Here is a 21,196-nt window from a genome sequence, read left to right as displayed (position 1 = left end):
GCATACTAAGGTACGCTGGCCTACCACGGCCGCGCCGTCTCCTCCTCCAACTCCATCCCCGTGCCGCGCCTGCCGCCCTGCCCCACCAGGGTCGACCGGCTCAAGGTCGACATGCTGAGAGAGCATACTAAGGTACGCTGGCCTACCACGGCCGCGCCGTCTCCTCCTCCAACTCCATCCCCGTGCCGCGCCTGCCGCCCTGCCCCACCAGGGTCGACCGGCTCACGGTCGACATGCTGAGAGAGCATACTAAGGTACGCTGGCCTACCACGGCCGCGCCGTCTCCTCCTCCAACTCCATCCCCGTGCCGCGCCTGCCGCCCTGCCCCACCAGGGTCGACCGGCTCAAGGTCGACATGCTGAGAGAGCATACTAAGGTACGCTGGCCTACCACGGCCGCGCCGTCTCCTCCTCCAACTCCATCCCCGTGCCGCGCCTGCCGCCCTGCCCCACCAGGGTCGACCGGCTCACGGTCGACATGCTGAGAGAGCATACTAAGGTACGCTGGCCTACCACGGCCGCGCCTGCCGCCCTGCCCCACCAGGGTCGACTGGCTGACGGTCGACATGCTGAGAGAGCATACTAAGATACGCTGGCCTACCCCGGCCGCGCCGTCTCCTCCTCCAACTCCATCCCCGTGCCGCGCCTGCCGCCCTGCCCCACCAGGGGTCGAATGTTACATGCTACTTAGCCCTTTGAACGCCATGCCTATTACGCGGCACGTTATCGCGAACTGAAACAAACTTGACAAGCTATAAAAAACAGTGAAAGCGAACTACGATTTAGATTAGACGTACCAGCGTCAGCTGCCTGTCTAAATGAAATAATAAATAAGTAAATTGAGTAAACAATTTTAACATTAAGGAACCTTCATAAAACACAGGAACGCATAAGAAATCTTTTAGATGTATTTGCCATGCTAAACTCGCAGGCGCTTTTTTACTTTTTTTATTCCTAGCTTGTATGTGTCAGACAGAGACATTACACGTGTGTTAAGATCTATAGCCGTTTATTAATTTTTTACTCCTGTATTACTCCAAAACATGGTCCTGGAACGAACCGGATTGAACATTACAGCCAATAATCCAGATTATATAATATAAGGAGCTGACAAGTGAATAAGTTAAGAAATTCGTCCGACAAGAGCAAGAGATCAAGCTGACTTGGGAAAGGAGGATTCTGAGATCGTGTTCATGTGGGATTACTGGACTTGAAGACAGAGTTAAGCCTTCAGTATTCTTAATTTTCACCCATCACTCGTCATACAGGTAGTAATTATACGATTTAATACGGTTAGTATCATTTTAATTGTTTAACTTAACCACATGTACCTAACAGTTAGGTTAACCTTTGTCGCGTCAGATTACTATTTCACTTTAATTTTATTTCGTAATTAGTTAATTTGTATTAGTTATTCACTGATATTTGCCTAGGCTTTTAATTAACTAATAAATCTACGAACTGTGAATTTAGTAAATCATTATTTAACTGGACGATTAGACATAGGTAGGTGTTAAATAAAACAATAGGTTAGTTTTCACCAGCATCTAATTAAATAATTGTTATGAAACATTAAATTTAGATACAATTATTGGTGTTAAAACTTAAACTAAGTAAATAAAATAAATATACACTTAAATAAACTGTTAACTTAGGCATCAACTGTACTATCATACATTTCTTATACATTTAAGTTAATCTAGCATTGTATAACATTTCAGTTGACAACACACGCCTCTCAAAATGTCCGAAGAAAAGGATTTAATCAAAAAACGTGGCAGTTACAAGGGCCGGCTAACTAACTTCTCAAACTACGTGAATTCTTTGGAAAGTTCTTCACTTACCTCAGTAGCCGCCAATGAGTTGCAGTTACGAATCAGTAGAATGGAAAATGTATTTAGTGAGTACGATGCAGTGCAGTTAGACTTAGAATGTTTGTCGGCAAGCATTGACATTCAGTTACCTGAGCGAACTGAGTTCGAAACCCAGTACTTTAGTGCAATTGCTAAAGCACAAGATATTTTAAATTCATTTCATAAAAAGCAAGAAGAACTGGGTAGCGAACGTGCAAGTATTTCTAGTGCTAGCAATCATAGGCTAGTTAAACTTCCCGTCATACAGTTGCCTAAATTTTCAGGCTCTTATGAAAATTGGCTCGAGTTCCACGACACATTCCTAAGCCTGATTCATTCAAATGACGAAATTGACGAAATAAATAAGTTTCACTATTTGAGATCGTCATTGGAGGGGTCGGCAGCAGTGGTTGTTAAATCGGTCGAATTTTGTTCTAAAAATTATCAAACTGCATGGAAACTCCTGTGTGATCGTTTCGATAACAAGCGTTTATTGCTACAAAATCATGTTTCAGCAATCTTTAATATCGAAACAATTACCAAGGAGTCTTCATTTGCGTTAAAACGTATGATCGACCAATTGAACAAAAACTTGCTTGCCTTGGAATCGCTCGGCGAACCAGTAAAACAATGGGATACGTTGCTTATTTACATTGTGTCACATAGGTTAGACGCTAAGTCGTACCGGGAATGGGAAGAATACAAAGGTCGCTTAGATAAAGATAAGCCAATTACTCTGGAAGCCTTTTTAACATTCATGCGAAATCGTTCCGATTTATTAGAAACGTTGGAACTGTCCACAAATAACACTGCCGGTCGTGGTAACACTTCTCACAAAAACACTCCGAAACTTAAAACCCTGTCCGTACAAGATACAAAACAGAACACTGTCGCTAAGTGCCCTAAATGCAGCGGTGAACATTATTTACCTAGTTGTTTACAGTTTCTCGCCCTAAGTAACGCTGCGCGATTGGAATTGCTACCGAGTTTAAAGGTATGCTATAATTGTTTACGCGGTGGTCACTACGCTAATCATTGCAAAAAGCCGGGATGCAAATTATGTAAGCGAAAACATAGCACGTTAGTTCATGTTACAGATTGCAAATCTAGATCGAGCGGTGACTGCGCGTCCGGCCGCGGCGAGGAGGATAATTTAACTAAAAATAATAAATCGATTTTTCCTGTTAATCAATTATCACCTGCCGCGCCCGTCGCATCTCATTCTGGCTTAGGAAATGTTTCATATGATTCCTCGCTCGCTCCTGTACAGACATTATCGGCGCAAATGGCACAAGGGAAACATGGTATGCTCGCAACTGCATTAGTAAAGGTTTACGACAGCAACAATAAAGAGTATGTCGCTCGCGCCATGTTAGACAATGGTAGTTTTGCATGCCTAATATCTCAGGGTTTCTGTGAGAAATTAAACTTACCAACGAATCAAATTAATACGTCTGTTCTTGGTATAAATAAACAGACTTCTAAAATAGGAGAAATGTGTCTACTTCCTATTAAATCTTTAAATGACACATATTCAGTAACAGTAAACTGTTACGTTCTGCCATCCCTTACTGATGACGTCCCATGTCGTCAAATTGATTTGAGGGATCTTAATATCCCAAGCGACATTTGTTTGGCTGATCCAAACTTTTATAAACCTGCACCGGTCGACATAATCTTAGGATCTGAAGTGTTTTGGGACTCGTTTCCTACACAGCCTCAGATCATCAGACTAGGTCTAGAGCTTCCGATGCTCTGTGAAACTCGCTTTGGCTTTTTGGTTGCTGGTCGGGCAATTACCGACCATCTGCCTTCCAGTATGCAGTGTTTTTTTGCTTCTGGTCTCTCGCACACAGGTAATAATGATTTAAAATGTAACGACGACATCCAAACCCAATTAACGCGGTTTTGGCAGCTCGAAGAAGTTAGCCATAAGTCGTCTCATTATTCACCTGAGGAGAAAATGTGCGAAGAACATTTCGTTGAAAATACTACGCGGCTAGCCGACGGACGATTCTGTGTCAGGCTTCCTTTAAAACAAAGCGAAAGTGTCCTAGGCGACTCATTTCAACGCGCAAAGCATTGCATGCTATCATTGGAACGCAGAATTAAAACCAAGCCCTCTTTTAAAGGTTTATATACTGATTTCATGGCAGAGTATGAAAGTTTGGGTCACATGTCGCATGGTAGGCAGATCTCAGGGGAAGAAAAGGGTTATATAATACCCCACTTTGGAATTTTGCGTGACAATAGCTCCACGACGAAACTCCGTGTTGTGTATGACGCTAGCAGCCCGTCTACCTCAGGTGTTAGTCTGAATGACATCCAGATGGTCGGACCCACTGTGCAAGACGACCTTCTGTCTATTCTTATTAGATTTAGGCAGCACCGGTACATCATTTCTTCGGACGTGGAGAAAATGTACCGTCAGATATGGGTGCACCCTGACGACCGCCACCTTCAAAAAATTCTTTGGCGCAGCTCTGAGACCAAGCCACTATTAGTGCACGAGCTCAATACTGTCTCCTATGGGACAGCCAGTGCTCCCTTCCTAGCCACCAGGTGTCTCAAACAAATAGGTTTGGATTGTGACGATGAGAAAGTCAAAGAAGTCATCGTTCACGATTTTTATGTAGACGACCTGCTGACAGGAGGAGATGAGCTTACGGCAGTGGAAGAGATTCGCCATAAAGTGAATCAAGCACTTTCTTCAGCAGGAATGAACCTGCGTAAGTGGAAGTCAAACGAGCCTCGCCTTCTATGTGAACCCTCTCAATCCTCTGTGGATTTGAATATAGGATCAAATGAGCCCAGCAAAACGTTAGGCTTAGGCTGGCATCCTGAGTCTGATGAGCTGTATTTTCCAATAGGAAAACTAGTTCCCAAAGGAAATACCAAGCGCGACATGCTCTCAGTGATTGCTCAGATCTTCGATCCGTTAGGACTTTTGTCTCCGGTCGTAATCACCATGAAGATGCTACTGCAGCGGTTGTGGCTTCAAAAGATTACGTGGGAAGAAGAACTGTCTCCAGAGATTACCAAACAATGGGTAGAACTCTTGGATGGATTGCCGGCACTGAATGATATTAGAGTCCCTCGTCATGTCATTTGCAACTCACACATAGCCTTTGATCTACACATTTTCTCAGACGCATCTGAACGCGCGTACGGCGCTTGTGTGTACGTACGTAGTGTAGACAAAGAAGGTCAGGTGTTCGTTAGGTTATTGATCGCAAAAAGTCGAGTTAGTCCAATTAAACCGACGACTATACCTAAACTTGAATTGTGTGGCGCTCTCGTTAGTGCTCATCTGTATGACAAGGTCATGACTTCACTTAGAGCTCAGGTCAGAAGCACGACATTCTGGACCGACTCGACTATAGTGTTAGGTTGGCTTAAGATGATGCCGAGTAGGTTGCAACCCTTTGTGCGGAACCGAGTGTCGGACATTTTAGAAATCACCGGCAGTTGTACTTGGAGGCATGTTCCAACAGACCAAAACCCAGCGGACTTAATTTCCCGTGGAGTGCATGCAAACGTTATAGACTCGTTAGATTTGTGGTGGTCGGGTCCCAGTTTCTTGCAGCAAGACGTGGCTCAGTGGCCCTTTAATCCTATCACAAAGCAATGCGATGAGCTGCCTGAAACCCGCGTTGAGGTTTCATTGCACGTTAACATAACTCATGAGCCATTAATAGATTTCAATCGTTTCTCGAATCTCTCGCGGCTCATTCGTGCTATTGCTTACGCTCTTCGCTTCATTAAAAAATGCCGAAAAAATGAAGCGTCGACGTCGTCCACGTACCTCAATCATGACGAATTAAATGATTCATTAAAGGTGATTACCAAATTCAGTCAGAGCAAATCATTTTCAGAATATGATATATTAGCCAAAAAACAAAATTTGCCAAAAAAGAGTAAGCTCTTAAAATTCAACCCATTCCTAGACAACGACAACTTAATGCGTGTGGGAGGCCGTCTTTCCAATTCAGAATTTCCGTACGAGAAAAAACATCCCATTATTTTACAGTCCACACATCGATTCACAAAATTATTATTTAATAAGGAACATAAAAGGCTTCTCCATGCACCGCCTCAGCTGTTGTTAGCAACAATTAAGGAAACCTATTGGCCCATAGGAGGTCGTAATTTGGCAAAGGCTTGCTACCATCAGTGTGTGCGTTGTAAAATTATGAAAGGACAAGTAATTGCTCCACTGATGGGGAATTTGCCAAATTCTCGGTTGTCACCTGGAGGCTACCCGTTTAGGAATGTGGGCGTGGACTACGCAGGTCCACTCATGGCAGCCAGCCGTCAAGGTCGTGGTTGCGCACTAGTTAAAGTTTATGTTGCTATTTTTATATGCTTCACAACCAAGGCGATACATTTAGAATTGGTGGGAGATTTAACTAGTAAAACTTACTTGCTGGCACTGTCTCGCTTTATGTCTCGCCGGGGACAGCCAGACAACATTTACTCCGATAACGGCACTGCATTTGTCGGAGCCTATAATGAAATTACAAAGTTTCTGAAGGAAAACTGCAACTCTTTGGCTGAGACGTTGGCTAGTAAAAACACTAGATTTCATTTTCTGCCTGCTTATGCACCTCACTTCGGGGGTCTTTGGGAGGCGGGTGTCAAATCAGTTAAATTTCATTTGCATCGAGTGTTGGGAAATTGTAACTTAACCTATGAACAGCTTAACTCTACACTCATCAATATTGAAGCCCTGTTGAATTCTCGGCCACTCACGCCTCTGTCATCACACCCGGACGATCTCTCAGCGCTCACCCCTGGACATTTTCTTGTCGGACGCTCACTCACCTCATTGCCGGTGCAGGATCTGCGGGACCACACTTACCAGCATCTGACACGATTCCACCGAATCGAACAGCTCCGTCAACATTTCTGGGCTCGGTGGACTAAAGAGTACGTCCCAGAACTGCAACAGCGTGTCAAGTGGAGACTCAACCACGATTCCCTCAAAAATAATACCCTCGTTGTGCTGAAGGAGGACAATCTTCCTCCGTTGAAATGGAGACTGGGACGCATTGTAGCCATTCACTCTGGACAGGATGGTATATCACGAGTGGCTGACGTGAAGACAGCTGGAGGAGTCGTTCGACGCGCTTTCAGCAAGATTTGTCCTCTTCCTGTGGCTACCGATTCTGCTTGAAAGGCTTCTTTCAACCCCGGGGGCATGTTTAAATCTAAGCAAGAAATCTTTTAGATGTATTTGCCATGCTAAACTCGCAGGCGCTTTTTTACTTTTTTTATTCCTAGCTTGTATGTGTCAGACAGAGACATTACACGTGTGTTAAGATCTATAGCCGTTTATTAATTTTTTACTCCTGTATTACTCCAAAACAAATTTCACGCGCTGCGCCCTGGCATTGAATCCGTTAACCTGTAGTGAAAGCCTGAAATCTTAAAAAATTGTTACGCATATATTTCCAGGTACTAACCCTAATGGGTAAGATGGAGACGCTGCGGGCGAGCGTGTGCGTGGCGCAGAACAAGAAGGGCAAGGAGGAGGCCAGGATCACGGTGCTGAAGCGGGGCCAGGACCAGCCCGAGCACCAGCACGCGGACCCCGACGCCTTCCAGCCCGCCTCGTGGAAGGACGACGTCAACAATCTCTCGGAAATGTCAGTATCCAATGGATTAGGATAGAAAAAAAAACTCTTAAATGGACGGCAAGGTCGACTTTGCACAGTCAGTAATTGATTTAGTAGTTATCTATAAAACTCCCGTGAGACTCAAACATATTAGATTATTTTAAACCGGGTCACTGTCGGTGGTCAGTGTGGTCCGGCCTTTAGCAAGTGACTCAGTGAGTGTTGTGTGCGATTCGACATTTGACAAACGCAATACGGAGGGTAGAGCTATCCTAGCAACGGTGACGTCGCCGGCACCGCCGACGCCGTCTGTCGTGAACGGCCGGGCGAGTCGGGCTTTGGCCCGCAGTACACGCCGCGCCCTCGACCAGTGAAGACGTGTCGTGTCTCCGTGAAGACGGTCCTCGTAAATTGGACCGAAACATGTCGAGCTATTCGACTTAATAATACGTGAGTGACCCGGTTTTAAATAATCTAATATGATTTAGTAGTTACTTTTTAGATATCGGCAAACGAAAGGTTAGCACGCATACTCATACGTCATGGTCGTATGGTTAAAAGGCCAAAATATTCCAACCGCAGCGGTCGAAAGCGAGGTTACAAATAAAGAGAAGGCCAAATAGGAATCCCTTCCGTTCCTTCTTAAGCACTAGCTCGGCGGTGAGCCGGCGCCGCGCACCATGGCCGGGACGGCTTCCACCCTGTCAAGCAATGCTTCCAACCACCAAAAAGCCAGAAAGAACAGGAGTGCTTTAAGATAAAACCTTTCTGAGGATTTATTGAACATTATTTTCTTTAAAGTTGTTTGTTTACAGCGCCCCACACAGCGAAGTAGAGAGTGCCATGTTGTCGTGGCGCAGCGCCGTCGCCGCCGTGCAGGCCGCGCGCCGCCGCGAGCTCGCGCAGCCGCGCTATATCCGCACCGACCGTGAGTACCGTAGTCGTACACACTGCACACTACCCACACTCGCGCAGCCGCGCTACATCCGCACCGACCGTGAGTACCGTAGTCGTACACACTGCACACTACCCACACTCGCGCAGCCGCGCTACATCCGCACCGACCGTGAGTACCGTAGTCGTACACACTGCACACTACCCACACTCGCGCAGCCGCGCTACATCCGCACATAAATATAAAAATATAAACTAAACGTGTATAAAACTACCTACTGAAACCCATCCCGGGCTGTCCCCGACGCAAAGGTGCCCATCACGCCAGCTGCGTTGCCGCATTGGATTGCGATGGACATCCTTTGCATCAGGAAAAACCCGGAGCGGGGGTCAAGACCTCTTTCACCTCTTTTACTATTACCTATGTACCTAGTATTACGTAATAAATGCTTCTTTTGTATAAAATAAAAATAACAATAATGAATTCCATTCATAACGAGGCCAAGCAATTTTGCCGCTTGCCGTACAATAATACGGCGTATGTAGACTAGGTTTTCTATTTAATTGAAATTATAACAATTGAGCCACTAATGAGCGACCTACGAATTTGTAATTCAAACCGACCGTTTTCGGTTTTAGGCTTTCGTATCCGCTCCTGTGCTCGGTCGGGTCGCGTATAACGTGTTACAGTTTATTTTATGTTCAATGTTATACCTTAGGGAGTACCTTAGGTATAACATTGAACATGAACACAACACAGGTCGTCAGCCAAAATAAAATCATATCGAACAAGTAAAATATATTTGTTTCCAGCCATCCTGCAACTGGCGGAGGCGGTGAAGCAGCTGGGGTGTAGCGCGCGGCGCGCGCGCTGCGCCATGTGGTGCGACCTCACGCTCACCGTGGCGCTCGCACCGGGGCATGCCTCCCCGCCCACCCCGGCCAGCACCGCCAAGGTAAGCCATGTGGTGCGACCTCACGCTCACCGTGGCGCTCGCACCGGGGCATGCCTCCCCGCCCACCCCGGCCAGCACCGCCAAGGTAAGCCATGTGGACGCGACCTCACGCTCACCGTGGCGCTCGCACCGGGGCATGCCTCCCCGCCCACCCCGGCCAGCACCGCCAAGGTAAGCCATGTGGCCGCGACCTCACGCTCACCGTGGCGCTCGCACCGGGGCATGCCTCCCCGGCCACCCCGGCCAGCACCGCCAAGGTAAGCCATGTGGACGCGACCTCACGCTCACCGTGGCGCTCGCACCGGGGCATGCCTCCCCGCCCACCCCGGCCAGCACCGCCAAGGTAAGCCATGTGGTGCGACCTCACGCTCACCGTGGCGCTCGCACCGGGGCATGCCTCCCCGCCCACCCCGGCCAGCACCGCCAAGGTAAGCCGTGTGGTGCGACCTCACGCTCACCGTGGCGCTCGCACCGGGGTATGCCTCCCCGCCCACCCCGGCCAGCACCGCCAAGGTAAGCCATGTGGTGCGACCTCACGCTCACCGTGGCGCTCGCACCGGGGCATGCCTCCCCGCCCACCCCGGCCAGCACCGCCAAGGTAAGCCATGTGGACGCGACCTCACGCTCACCGTGGCGCTCGCACCGGGGCATGCCTCCCCGCCCACCCCGGCCAGCACCGCCAAGGTAAGCCGTGTGGTGCGACCTCACGCTCACCGTGGCGCTCGCATCGGGGCATGCCTCCCCGCCCACCCCGGCCAGCACCGCCAAGGTAAGCCATGTGGTGCGACCTCACGCTCACCGTGGCGCTCGCACCGGGGCATGCCTCCCCGCCCACCCCGGCCAGCACCGCCAAGGTAAGCCATGTGGTGCGACCTCACGCTCACCGTGGCGCTCGCACCGGGGCATGCCTCCCCGCCCACCCCGGCCAGCACCGCCAAGGTAAGCCATGTGGACGCGACCTCACGCTCACCGTGGCGCTCGCACCGGGGCATGCCTCCCCGCCCACCCCGGCCAGCACCGCCAAGGTAAGCCGTGTGGTGCGACCTCACGCTCACCGTGGCGCTCGCACCGGGGCATGCCTCCCCGCCCACCCCGGCCAGCACCGCCAAGGTAAGCCATGTGGTGCGACCTCACGCTCACCGTGGCGCTCGCACCGGGGCATGCCTCCCCGCCCACCCCGGCCAGCACCGCCAAGGTAAGCCATGTGGACGCGACCTCACGCTCACCGTGGCGCTCGCACCGGGGCATGCCTCCCCGCCCACCCCGGCCAGCACCGCCAAGGTAAGCCGTGTGGTGCGACCTCACGCTCACCGTGGCGCTCGCACCGGGGCATGCCTCCCCGCCCACCCCGGCCAGCACCGCCAAGGTAAGCCATGTGGTGCGACCTCACGCTCACCGTGGCGCTCGCACCGGGGCATGCCTCCCCGCCCACCCCGGCCAGCACCGCCAAGGTAAGCCATGTGGTGCGACCTCACGCTCACCGTGGCGCTCGCACCGGGGCATGCCTCCCCGCCCACCCCGGCCAGCACCGCCAAGGTAAGCCATGTGGACGCGACCTCACGCTCACCGTGGCGCTCGCACCGGGGCATGCCTCCCCGCCCACCCCGGCCAGCACCGCCAAGGTAAGCCATGTGGTGCGACCTCACGCTCACCGTGGCGCTCGCACCGGGGCATGCCTCCCCGCCCACCCCGGCCAGCACCGCCAAGGTAAGCCATGTGGACGCGACCTCACGCTCACCGTGGCGCTCGCACCGGGGCATGCCTCCCCGCCCACCCCGGCCAGCACCGCCAAGGTAAGCCATGTGGTGCGACCTCACGCTCACCGTGGCGCTCGCACCGGGGCAAAGACTACGTGACAAAATCCGGGCATGCAGCATAATCTGGTATAACTTTTTACCGAATGCACATAGTTAAGCGGTTATTTTATTTTAATAATCTGTAACTATAGTACATCTACTGAAAATACAACAATATTACAATAATTGGGCTTGTGTGAGTTTTCGCTGAGTAGATTTTTGAACAGCGTTTTTTGATAATCTTCACTCGCTTCCTGCTATAATGCCACAATTTAATATAATTTTTTATAGACTGTTTTATGCTCATTAGAATGTCGTCTTTCCAAAAAAAAAATTTAAACTTTTCTACTTGAGGTCAGGAAGACTCGACTCCAAGCACTGAAAGTCGTTTTTATATGGGAGGCGTTTTATAGGTATCCGTAATTCCGTAATAGGAATATTGAAAGTGTTGAATATTGCCTTACCCATAAAACTCGGAATTTCAAATTGTCCATTTTGGTAATCCACTGGGTTTTGCTAAATTGCTTTACCGTCTGGCTTCACGAAGCCGACGCGTATGCCCTCATGTGTATTTCCAACAGAAATATCTTCTTTCACTACAAAATTTCCGTTTATAAGAGTATTTCCTGTTCGTCGTATATGTTTCCAAGTTCAAATTCAAAAGGAATGTAAGAAGCAAATGGCAGATTGGGATTCACACATTGGCTTATATTTACTAAAGTAAGTAAATATGCCGAAGACGTTTTGAAGTGAGTTAGGACAATGATGTAGATTAATAATCCCATATTGACGTTGCTGCGGCGATAAGTGATACTGAGCCACTTGGATCAGAATGGTAGACTGAATAGGTATTAAATAAATAAATAAAATAAAAATAAAAATGTTATTTATTTAGGGGTCAACCCTTTACATTAAAATTAATTATTTTAATGTAAAGGGTTGACCCCTAAATAAATAACATTATAATTTGTAGTACAACCGGATTAAGTCTCACCTCGAAATCCTTCCAAAGATATGAAATTTGGTATGTATGTTAATTAAAGGTCTCTTTTTCATGTCCACACTTTTTGACATTTGGGGACCTCGAGGAATCGCAGCCATCTTGGAAAATGTGTACCATCCTGGAGAAATTTGCATTTTACTCTAAATATACGTTCTCTATGAAAATATGGTGTAAGGAAACATTAAAGCTTATTAAATTCTACACAAAAAAGTCCTAGATAACTTTGCGGAAAAAATACATCTTGTTATAGAAAATAATAGCTGAATCCAGATTTAGCGCTTATACCCTTTCAGGGGATATTATCTTAATATGAAAATTGGAGGAATATGAATTCCACTTTTGTCTATACATTTTTATATTATTATTATATTGTATTGTTTAATACACTAGCAGCTGAAAGCTGATGCGTGTATATCACTGCACTTGTTTTTTTTACTATTAGGTCTATTAGTGTTCATTTTGTTAGTTGTTTTAAGTGTTTGTCAAGTCTGTTTTTAAAGGTGTTCACTGAAGGAGCACATAAGCCTCTGGTAATTTATTCCACTCGCGTACGACGCGGTTTGATAGAAAGTGCTTCCTAGGATTGCTTGTGCTGGGAACTCGAATAATCTTTAAGCTGTGGCCTCTTAGACGATTATTCTTGCTCATAACAAACAGGTCCTTTAGTTCAGGTAAGTCATAATGATCATGTATGATCTTGAATGTTTCAATGAGGTCACCACGCAGTCTTCTTCGCTCCAGGGTTGTCAAGCCAAGATTGGCAAGCCTTTGGTCATATGGCTTATTACGTAATCCATATACCATCTTAGTTGACCTGCGTTGCACCTTTTCAAGTAAAGTTATATCCCTCTGAAAGTATGGACTCCAAATTTGGTAAGCATATTCCAGAAGAGGCCTTATGTACGTCTTATATAGTTTTAGAAACAGTGCTTTATCAATTGTCTTGAAGGTCTTCCGTATAAGGTATACTAGTGAGTTGGCTCTTTTTGTTATTTCCAGAATGTGCTTATCCCACTTCAGGTTGCTTGTTATAGTGACTCCAAGGTCTCTTTGTGAGTTCACTTCTTCTAGGACCTGCGTACCCATGGTATATGCAAGCTGAGGATTTGTGGGCCCAATATGAAGAATGGTACATTTATTCGAATTAAGTGACATGAGCCAGTCCTGTGTCCACCCGCTAATTCGATCTAAGTCTTCCTGAATGATATTATGCGAGATGAGAGGGTTCCCCATTATTTTTGTGTCATCGGCGAACAGTGACAGTTTAGATTTGACAATGGACTTAAGATCGGTGACAAAAATCCCAAAAAGGATTGGACCGAGGACAGATCCTTGTGGGACACCACTAAGAACCTCAATGGGTTCAGACAGCTCCTCCCCTACTCTGATTTTCATTTTTCTTGCACTTAAGAAGTCTTGAATCCAGTTCAGAAGTCTTCCACGGATCCCGTAATGCTCCAGCTTACTAATGAGCCTTTTTATAGGTACCCGGTCGAAGGCTTTCTCGTAATATAAGTAAACCACATCCGTTGGAAGGTGTTCGTTCCAGTTCTTTAGTCCAGTAATCGAGACAAATCAGTAGATTAGTAACCGTTGACCGTCTAGGAATAAAACCGTGTTGTTCTTCAATTATGATTTGCTCTTCAGATAAAAATTGTCTAATACATTTAGCGATAATTTTTTCCATTACTTTACAGGCAATGCACGTTAGACTTATTGGTCTGTAATTCGCTGCAGTCAGTTTGTCGCCTTTTTTGTATATGGGGGTAACGGTGGCTTCGTTCCAATCATTAGGCAATGTACCCGACGTAAAAGACAATGACATTATATGTGATAGCTGTTCACCTAATGCATGACTACATTTCTTCAAGAATATTGCCGGTATACCGTCTGGCCCCATAGCTGTTTCGTCTTTAAAGTGTTTATCACTTTCCACCGCCGCAGGGGTGAATTCAATTTCTTCTAAAGATTTCAGCACTCTTGTAGTACTCACTGCGGGTATTGGTACAGTATCTGGTTCCATAACAAATGATTTCCTGAACTGGTTTGCGAAAATGTTTGCTACTTCTTTACTATCATTCGCGATGACGTTTGCGCTCTCGTCGCGTAATGACGGAGGGACTGAAACCTTTGATGTTAGGTTTTGTCTTATATAGCTGTAAAAGCGCTTAGGGCTGCTTAACACAACATTCCTTTCAAATTCCATCCTTGCTTTTCTCACTTTGTCAACAATTTAATTGTTTAATTTCCTGTAATTTTCTTCAGATTTGTCAAGTTGGTATAATTTCCATTTCATCACTTTCTGGTTAGTCAACTTTATAATGGTTTATTAATATTCGATTTTTTAAACTTTCGTTTTGAAGGTACTACCTCTGTTATGATATCGTTAATTCTGTTTTTGAGTTGAGCCCAAGCAGATTGACAATTAGAACAATCCCTGATATTAAAATTTGATTCTGTTAGTAACGAATTTATCTTATCAAAGTCAGCTTTGAAAAAGTCTTTACGTTGCTGTTTCATTGGCATGCTCTGAGAATGGTTGATCTGGAATTGTAATGTGGTTAGCAAAACCATATGGTCACTCTTACCAATCGGCGAATGACGAACAACATCGCTGCAAAGGCTTTCTTTATTGCAAAGAAATAAATCAAAAAGTGATTCTTCATTGTTTCTTTTTCGCGTAGGCTCCGTCACAAGCTGTTCAAGATTAGTATCGACTAAGATTTCTACGAACTTTTCATGTAAAACATTATAACCGTCAAATTTACATAATGGCCAACTGATGTCCGGTAGATTGAAGTCTCCTACTATGAGAAGCGCTCCTTTACAAGTCGTCGTAGCTTTTTTAATTGTTTCGAATAAGGTTTTATCGCTTTTCTCAAAAGTATAGTGCGTGGGGCGGTAAACACCCGCAAGTAATAACTTAAAGCTACCATATGTAACATTTACCTAAAGCGCTTCAATATTACTCTGATTGTTGTACTCTTGAAAGAATCGGGATATTATTGTGTTTATCTGCTACGTATATCACTACTCCTCCCCACCCTCTGCTAGTACTCCTGTCATTTGTACACGTTCTACCCCAATATCAATAAGTTACTCGACTACGACTTAAACAGAAAGAAGGGTTATGGGTTTAAATACTGAAAATCAGTACTTCTGTAGCTCAGGATACAGGACGGATTTTTAAAATTGAGATTCCTCTTGACCTTCACAACCTGTTTACACCTGTTTTATTAAAGAAAAATCAATACAGCCGGCTTGAGCGTACGCCGAATAGTAAATCATATTTTTACTTCTAGCGCCTTAACTATTGAGTGGATTTCGATAAAATATACATCAGTAGATCCATAATTAGTACACGAGTGCTATGCAATACAAATTGACTAAAATAAATGGAGGAAAAATGTTTAGGACTTTAAAATGTGACTGCAAAAACAGATTTTAGGTCTTAAATGGGGTTTAAGCAATAGTGACAGTTATAAAATTTGACACCTACAATTTCAGGGATCCCTGTTTGCGTGTCATAAAATTGGAGCTTCGGGGACCACGGGGATCAAACGCCATCTTGAAAAGTATAAGTCTTTTTTGGTTTTTCTGTTTTTCTCGGAATATCTGGGTTAAATGTGAATACTGTGTATAGCGAAACAAAGCTTATTAAGTTCTACACAAAAAAAGGTATAAAATACCATGTCCCTAAAACGGAGCTTTCTTCTAGAAATATGGCTCAGAAGTCAAAAGGTTATACTTAATCATCTCCTACTAAAATTTTATTTTAAGACGGGTCAGAAAAAAAATACTTGTAAATTTTTTTTACCAATTTTTGGAACACAAAAATATTATCTGCCCAACCACGAAAAAAAAATGTGTGGAAACTTGTAAGCTTCCCTTGTAACTTGTAAGCCCTGTTTCTAGAAAAGGCTTCGTTTTTGTGACATAGTGTAGTGTTGAGTGTGGAAATTAATAAGCTTTCGTTTCGCCATACACAGTATTCACATTAAACCCAGATATTCCGAGAAAAAAAGAAAAACCAAAGAAGACTTATACTTTTCAAGATGGCGTTTGATCCCCGTGGTCCCCGAAGCTCCAATTTTATGACACGCAAACAGGGATCCCTGAAATTGTAGGTGTAAAATTTCATTACTGTCACTATTGTTTAAACCCCATTTAAGACCTAAAATTTGTTTTTATAGTCACATTAAGTTTTACACATTTTTCCTCCAGTTTTTTTAGTAAATTTGTATTGCATAGCACTCCACTGTACCAATTATGTATCTACTGATGTCTATTTTATTAAAATCCACTTAATAGTTTAGGCGCTAGAAGTAAAAATATGATTTACTTTTCGGCGTCCTCTCAAGGCAGCTGTATTGATTTTTCTTTAATAAAACAGGTGTAAACAGGTTGTGAAGGGCAAGAGGAATCTACCGATATGTCGTTTTGAAAAATCCGTCCAGTATCCTGAGCTACAGGGTGTACTGATTTTCAGTATTTAAACCCATAATCCTACTTTCTGTTTAAGTCGCAGTCGAGTAAAATGTTGATATTGGACTAGAACGTGTACAAATGTATAGACAAAAGTGGAATTCATATTCCTCCAGGTTTCATTTTAAGAGAATATCCCCGCGCGCTGATGGCCTAGCGGTAAGAGCGTGCGACTTGCAATCCGGAGGTCGCGGGTTCAAACCCCGGCTCGTACCAATGAGTTTTTCAGAACTTATGTACGAAATATCATTTGATATTTACCAGTCGCTTTTCGGTGAAGGAAAACATCGTGGGGAAACCAGACTAATCCCGACAAGGCCTAGTTTCCCCTCTGGGTTGGACGGTCAGATGGCAGTCGCTTTCGTAAAAACTAGTGCCTACGCCAATTCTTGGGATTAGTTGCCAAGCGGACCCCAGGCTCCCATGGAGCCGTGGCAAAAATGCCGGGACAACGCGAGGAAGATGATGATGATCTCCTGAAAGGGTATAAGCGCTAAATCTGGATTCAGCTATTATTTTCTATAACAAGATGTATTTTTTCCGCAAAGTTATCTAGGACTTTTTTGTGTAGAATTTAATAAGCTTTAATGTTTCCTTACACCATATTTTCATAGAGAACGTATATTTAGAGTACAACGCAAATTTCTCCAGGATGATACACATTTTCCAAGATGGCTGCGATTCCTCGAGGTCCCCAAATGTGAAATAGTGTGGACATGAAAAAGAGACCTTACATACATACCAAATTTCATAACTTTGGAAGGATTTCGAGGTTCGACTTGATCCGATTGTACTATTGTACATGCTATCTATATTAAATTTAACTATTCTAAACTAAACTAAAATTAAATAAGCTATAACACTAATTAAATAGTTGTAGCGGAAGCCTTGCTCATACAGTAGCAGGTTGCGTACACTACGTTTACAATGCTCTTCGTCGATTCGCTCACTCTCCCGACTCCCGACAAACGACCAGTGCCTTTTACGCATTATAGCGTAAAAGTCATCTACTCTGTTCACGGCGAACATGCCAGATGCACTACATCGCCTGCACGAAACGCAATTGCAACGCACTTGTATTATTTGTTGTCTATGTTTAATGAGCGCAAATATAGTCGAGGATAAAAATTGACATTTATGCCTGAGTTATACACTTTACTTTTCACTTCGATTGTAAGTAAAATATACAAAAATATCCTATATATATATATATATATATATATTTTTTTTTTTGGCCGTCCCACTTGAGTCTCACTGTCGGGTCTGCTGGTACTGCCGCGAAATCTTCTTCTTCCTCGCGTTATCCCGGCATTTTGCCACGGCTCCTGGGAGCCTGGGGTCCGCTTGACAACTACTGCCGCGGAGTATGCCGCCAAAATGAAGCATGCCAAGTACTCTGCCCTGGAACCAACGTACGACTTTGTGCCGGTTGCAGTCGAGACTGCGGGACCTTGGGCTGTAGAGGCTAGGGACTTTGTGAGGGATTTGGGTCGGCGGCTGAGGGACAGGGGGTGCGACCCTCGGTCCGGATCGTACCTGGTCCAACAGATCTCGTTGGCCATTCAGCGCGGTAACGCTGCCAGCGTAATGGGGACAATTGAGCCAGGTACGATTCGTGACGGTTATTTTATTTAAACAAAAAAAATGACGAAGGCTGATGCGGATATCATCATTTTTTTGGGACGAATCATGTTGCTGATTTGCATTTGTAGCCACCGGACGAAGCCTGCGTTGGGGATTTTTTACATGTAACTATATTATTTTTTATAGAAAATTGACTATTTAATTGAAAAAAAAAATGAAATTAATTGTTAAATAAACAATAAATAATATATATTTTTATTCGTGAGCACAAACACAAACATATATTGTAGGTTATTTTATCGTATTTATTCAAGACTAAAGTAAATTGTACTCGGTTGTGTCGGGGGCGCGGGGCACGCCGGGCGGGAGCGCGCCGGTTGGGGGCGCCCCCGACCGGCGCAGTTTGTATGGCAGATTTTGGACTTTATTACTAAGTCAATAGGGGTCGTAATAGATGATTTTACTTTATGCTCTAGACTAGAACATAATAATCAACTTTATTTATATATATTATATTTATTTATGTATAACAAATCCATTTAAAAACAAATTTCAATTGGTACCGTAAAAAAAAATCGTATAATTTTCTGCACACCTTTTAGAATAACAATGACCCTCTTTCAGAGCATGAGAAATGAAAAGTATATTTGATTGCAGAGCGAGAAGCAGCCTGCGCCTGCGCCGCCGCCGAAGTCGCCCCCGGCAGCCGCGGCAGCCCCCGCACAGAACAACTCCAAACCGGCTGCCTCTGACGTTAAACACGTACGTTAACGTTTTAAAAAAATGTATGCAACGTGATCTTAGCCTCTGGACGAAGCTCGAAATCCCACGCAGATACCTGGGATAAGTTAGAGGGATGATCGTAAAAAACAGATCGATGACGTGACTGATTTAAAGCGCGCGGTTGTTTTATGCGATAAACGCTGCGTCAAAGTCGAGACGCAATGCGTCTAACGCGGTGCCCTATTGATATGCCGAAAAAAAATTCGCCGATTTTTGTTTCGCCGACAACGATTCGCCGACGGGTTCTTTGGCCGAGTAACGATTGGCAGAATCTCATTACGCATAATAGTCGTTTGCAAGAGTAGTCAATAAGCAGAGCAATTGATACGCATATTTACTATTCGTAGAATAATCATTTGGAAACTGTCATGATTACCCGAGAAACCATTGGTCGAAACACAATAGGTCGAATGTTCATTTGGCATTAATATTGATTAGCAGAACTTCTCTCTTATTTAATTATTTATGGCTAGACTAGGACATGACTAACCTACACAATAACTTTTAGTTTGAGTCTGATAAAGATGGTTTTGATACATTTAATTGTCTACTTATGTTCACTAACAGAAGTCACCATAAAATTAAAACCTATATTGTATAGGTTTTAAAGTAACCTATACCTATACTATGCTTTTGTTCATAGTTAGGTTAAAAATTGGTTAGGTTAAAAATTCGGTTGTGGCTATGTTATTTTTTAGGGTTCCGTACCCAAAGGGTAAAAACGGGACCCTATTACTAAGACTCCTCTGTCCGTCTGTCTGTCTGTCACCAGGCTGTATCTCATCAACCGTGATAGCTAGACAGTTGAAATTTTCACAGATGATGTATTTCTGTTGCTGCTATAACAAGAAATACTAAAAAGTACGGAACCCTCGGTGGGCGAGTCCGACTCGCACTTGTCTTGGTTTTTTAGTAAAGCCTGACCAGCAATATACGATCACGCACCATGTTGCGTAATTTCACTGGAACTAATTTTTTCATACTATACTGAACTCTCACTGTCACCCTATATATGTATACATGAGAATAACGGCGCCCTCTTGACAATAATCATATATTACTGGTCAGGTTTTATGTTCACCGATTACTCCGAGACCTTCAAGGTGGTCCCATATTAATCTGGTTCTGATCTGATGATGGGAACCATGAGCAATTGAGGGAACTTTCAAATTTTAAAGGCATGTGTATAGTGATTTCGTTGTCTTCTAAAGTAACTAAAGCATTTCCTCCCGCAAGCTACCAATTTGATGTAGTGCAACTGTAGCCTTACCACGAGTTTGGCACTACATATTCGCTAACGTCTTCGTAACTTACTTTTTATACATATACTTAACGCATATACTTAAAAAGGATTATATATTTTATTTCATCCTTTTTGAAGACGGTTTTTTTTGGAATAAGTTTTTATTTCGAAAATAACGATGTATAAAATGTGAAACGTTATTCAACTAAACATTGCTTAAACGAAAAGATTACTCTGCCAAACGAAAATCGTCCAATAATAGTTCTGCTAATTTACACAGAAGCGAACTGAACAGTATGCGAACCAAGAGTCTGCGTAACGTTAGTCGACCAAAAGTTACATCTGCAAATAAATCACTCTGCGAACCGATGTTCGGCGAATCGTTGTCTGCGAATCGATAATCTGCTAAAAATTATTCGGAGAATCATTAGGTACCCGTCTAACGCACATAAAAAAATATTTAATTTTCATAGTATGTGTAAGGAAGGAGTATCCTTGTTTAATGCGTGAAACGCGTCTGTTCGACGCACGCGGTTAGGGTCTCCCCACACCTATCGACGCGGAAAAACCTTTGTCTACGCAATAGGGGGTATTACTGCAATGTTCTGCCACCAGAGTGCACCACTAGCCCGTTTAGTAAACCATAGAGTAACTTATACAAACTGTGCGTTTTACAGTTTTTTGACAAGTTTTCTGAGATAATAAAATATGACATTGATGCACCAAGGCGAACAGAGAACCTACCGGGAAACGCCAATCCGAAATTTCGCTATCTGCCTCTTTATCGCTCGCATATGCAAGAGTGACAGAGATGTTAGATAACGAAATTTAGATTTTCTTGTTTTGCGGTAGACCCTTAGATTGTGGTAGTGGCGCCCAATGCGCAGATTCCCTATTAATAATTTTTATATGATTTTGACCCATGCTCTTTCACTGATATGCGTTAAAATTATGAAATAACAAACGAAACCGTCAACGCCAT

The 21,196-nt window shown here is 44.4% G+C and overlaps 1 protein-coding gene across 1 annotated transcript in view; it reads left to right on the top strand.

Annotated features, from left to right (window-relative positions):
• LOC134752694 (meiosis-specific coiled-coil domain-containing protein MEIOC-like) overlaps positions 1 to 21,196 on the top strand; it is a 40,415-nt gene that overhangs the window by 12,609 nt on the left and 6,610 nt on the right. The window contains exons 6-9 of the mRNA XM_063688377.1: positions 7,310 to 7,500; positions 8,286 to 8,398; positions 9,178 to 9,320; positions 18,846 to 18,950. Of these exons, the coding sequence (XP_063544447.1) occupies positions 7,310 to 7,500; positions 8,286 to 8,398; positions 9,178 to 9,320; positions 18,846 to 18,950 (552 nt within the window). The remainder of the gene's footprint in view (positions 1 to 7,309; positions 7,501 to 8,285; positions 8,399 to 9,177; positions 9,321 to 18,845; positions 18,951 to 21,196) is intronic.

Source organism: Cydia strobilella, chromosome 2 (genome assembly GCF_947568885.1).
Source record: "Cydia strobilella chromosome 2, ilCydStro3.1, whole genome shotgun sequence".
NCBI lineage: Eukaryota > Metazoa > Arthropoda > Insecta > Lepidoptera > Tortricidae > Cydia > Cydia strobilella.
The sequence above is the reverse complement of the archived record's forward strand: the minus strand, read 5'-3'. Positions and strand labels throughout refer to the sequence as shown.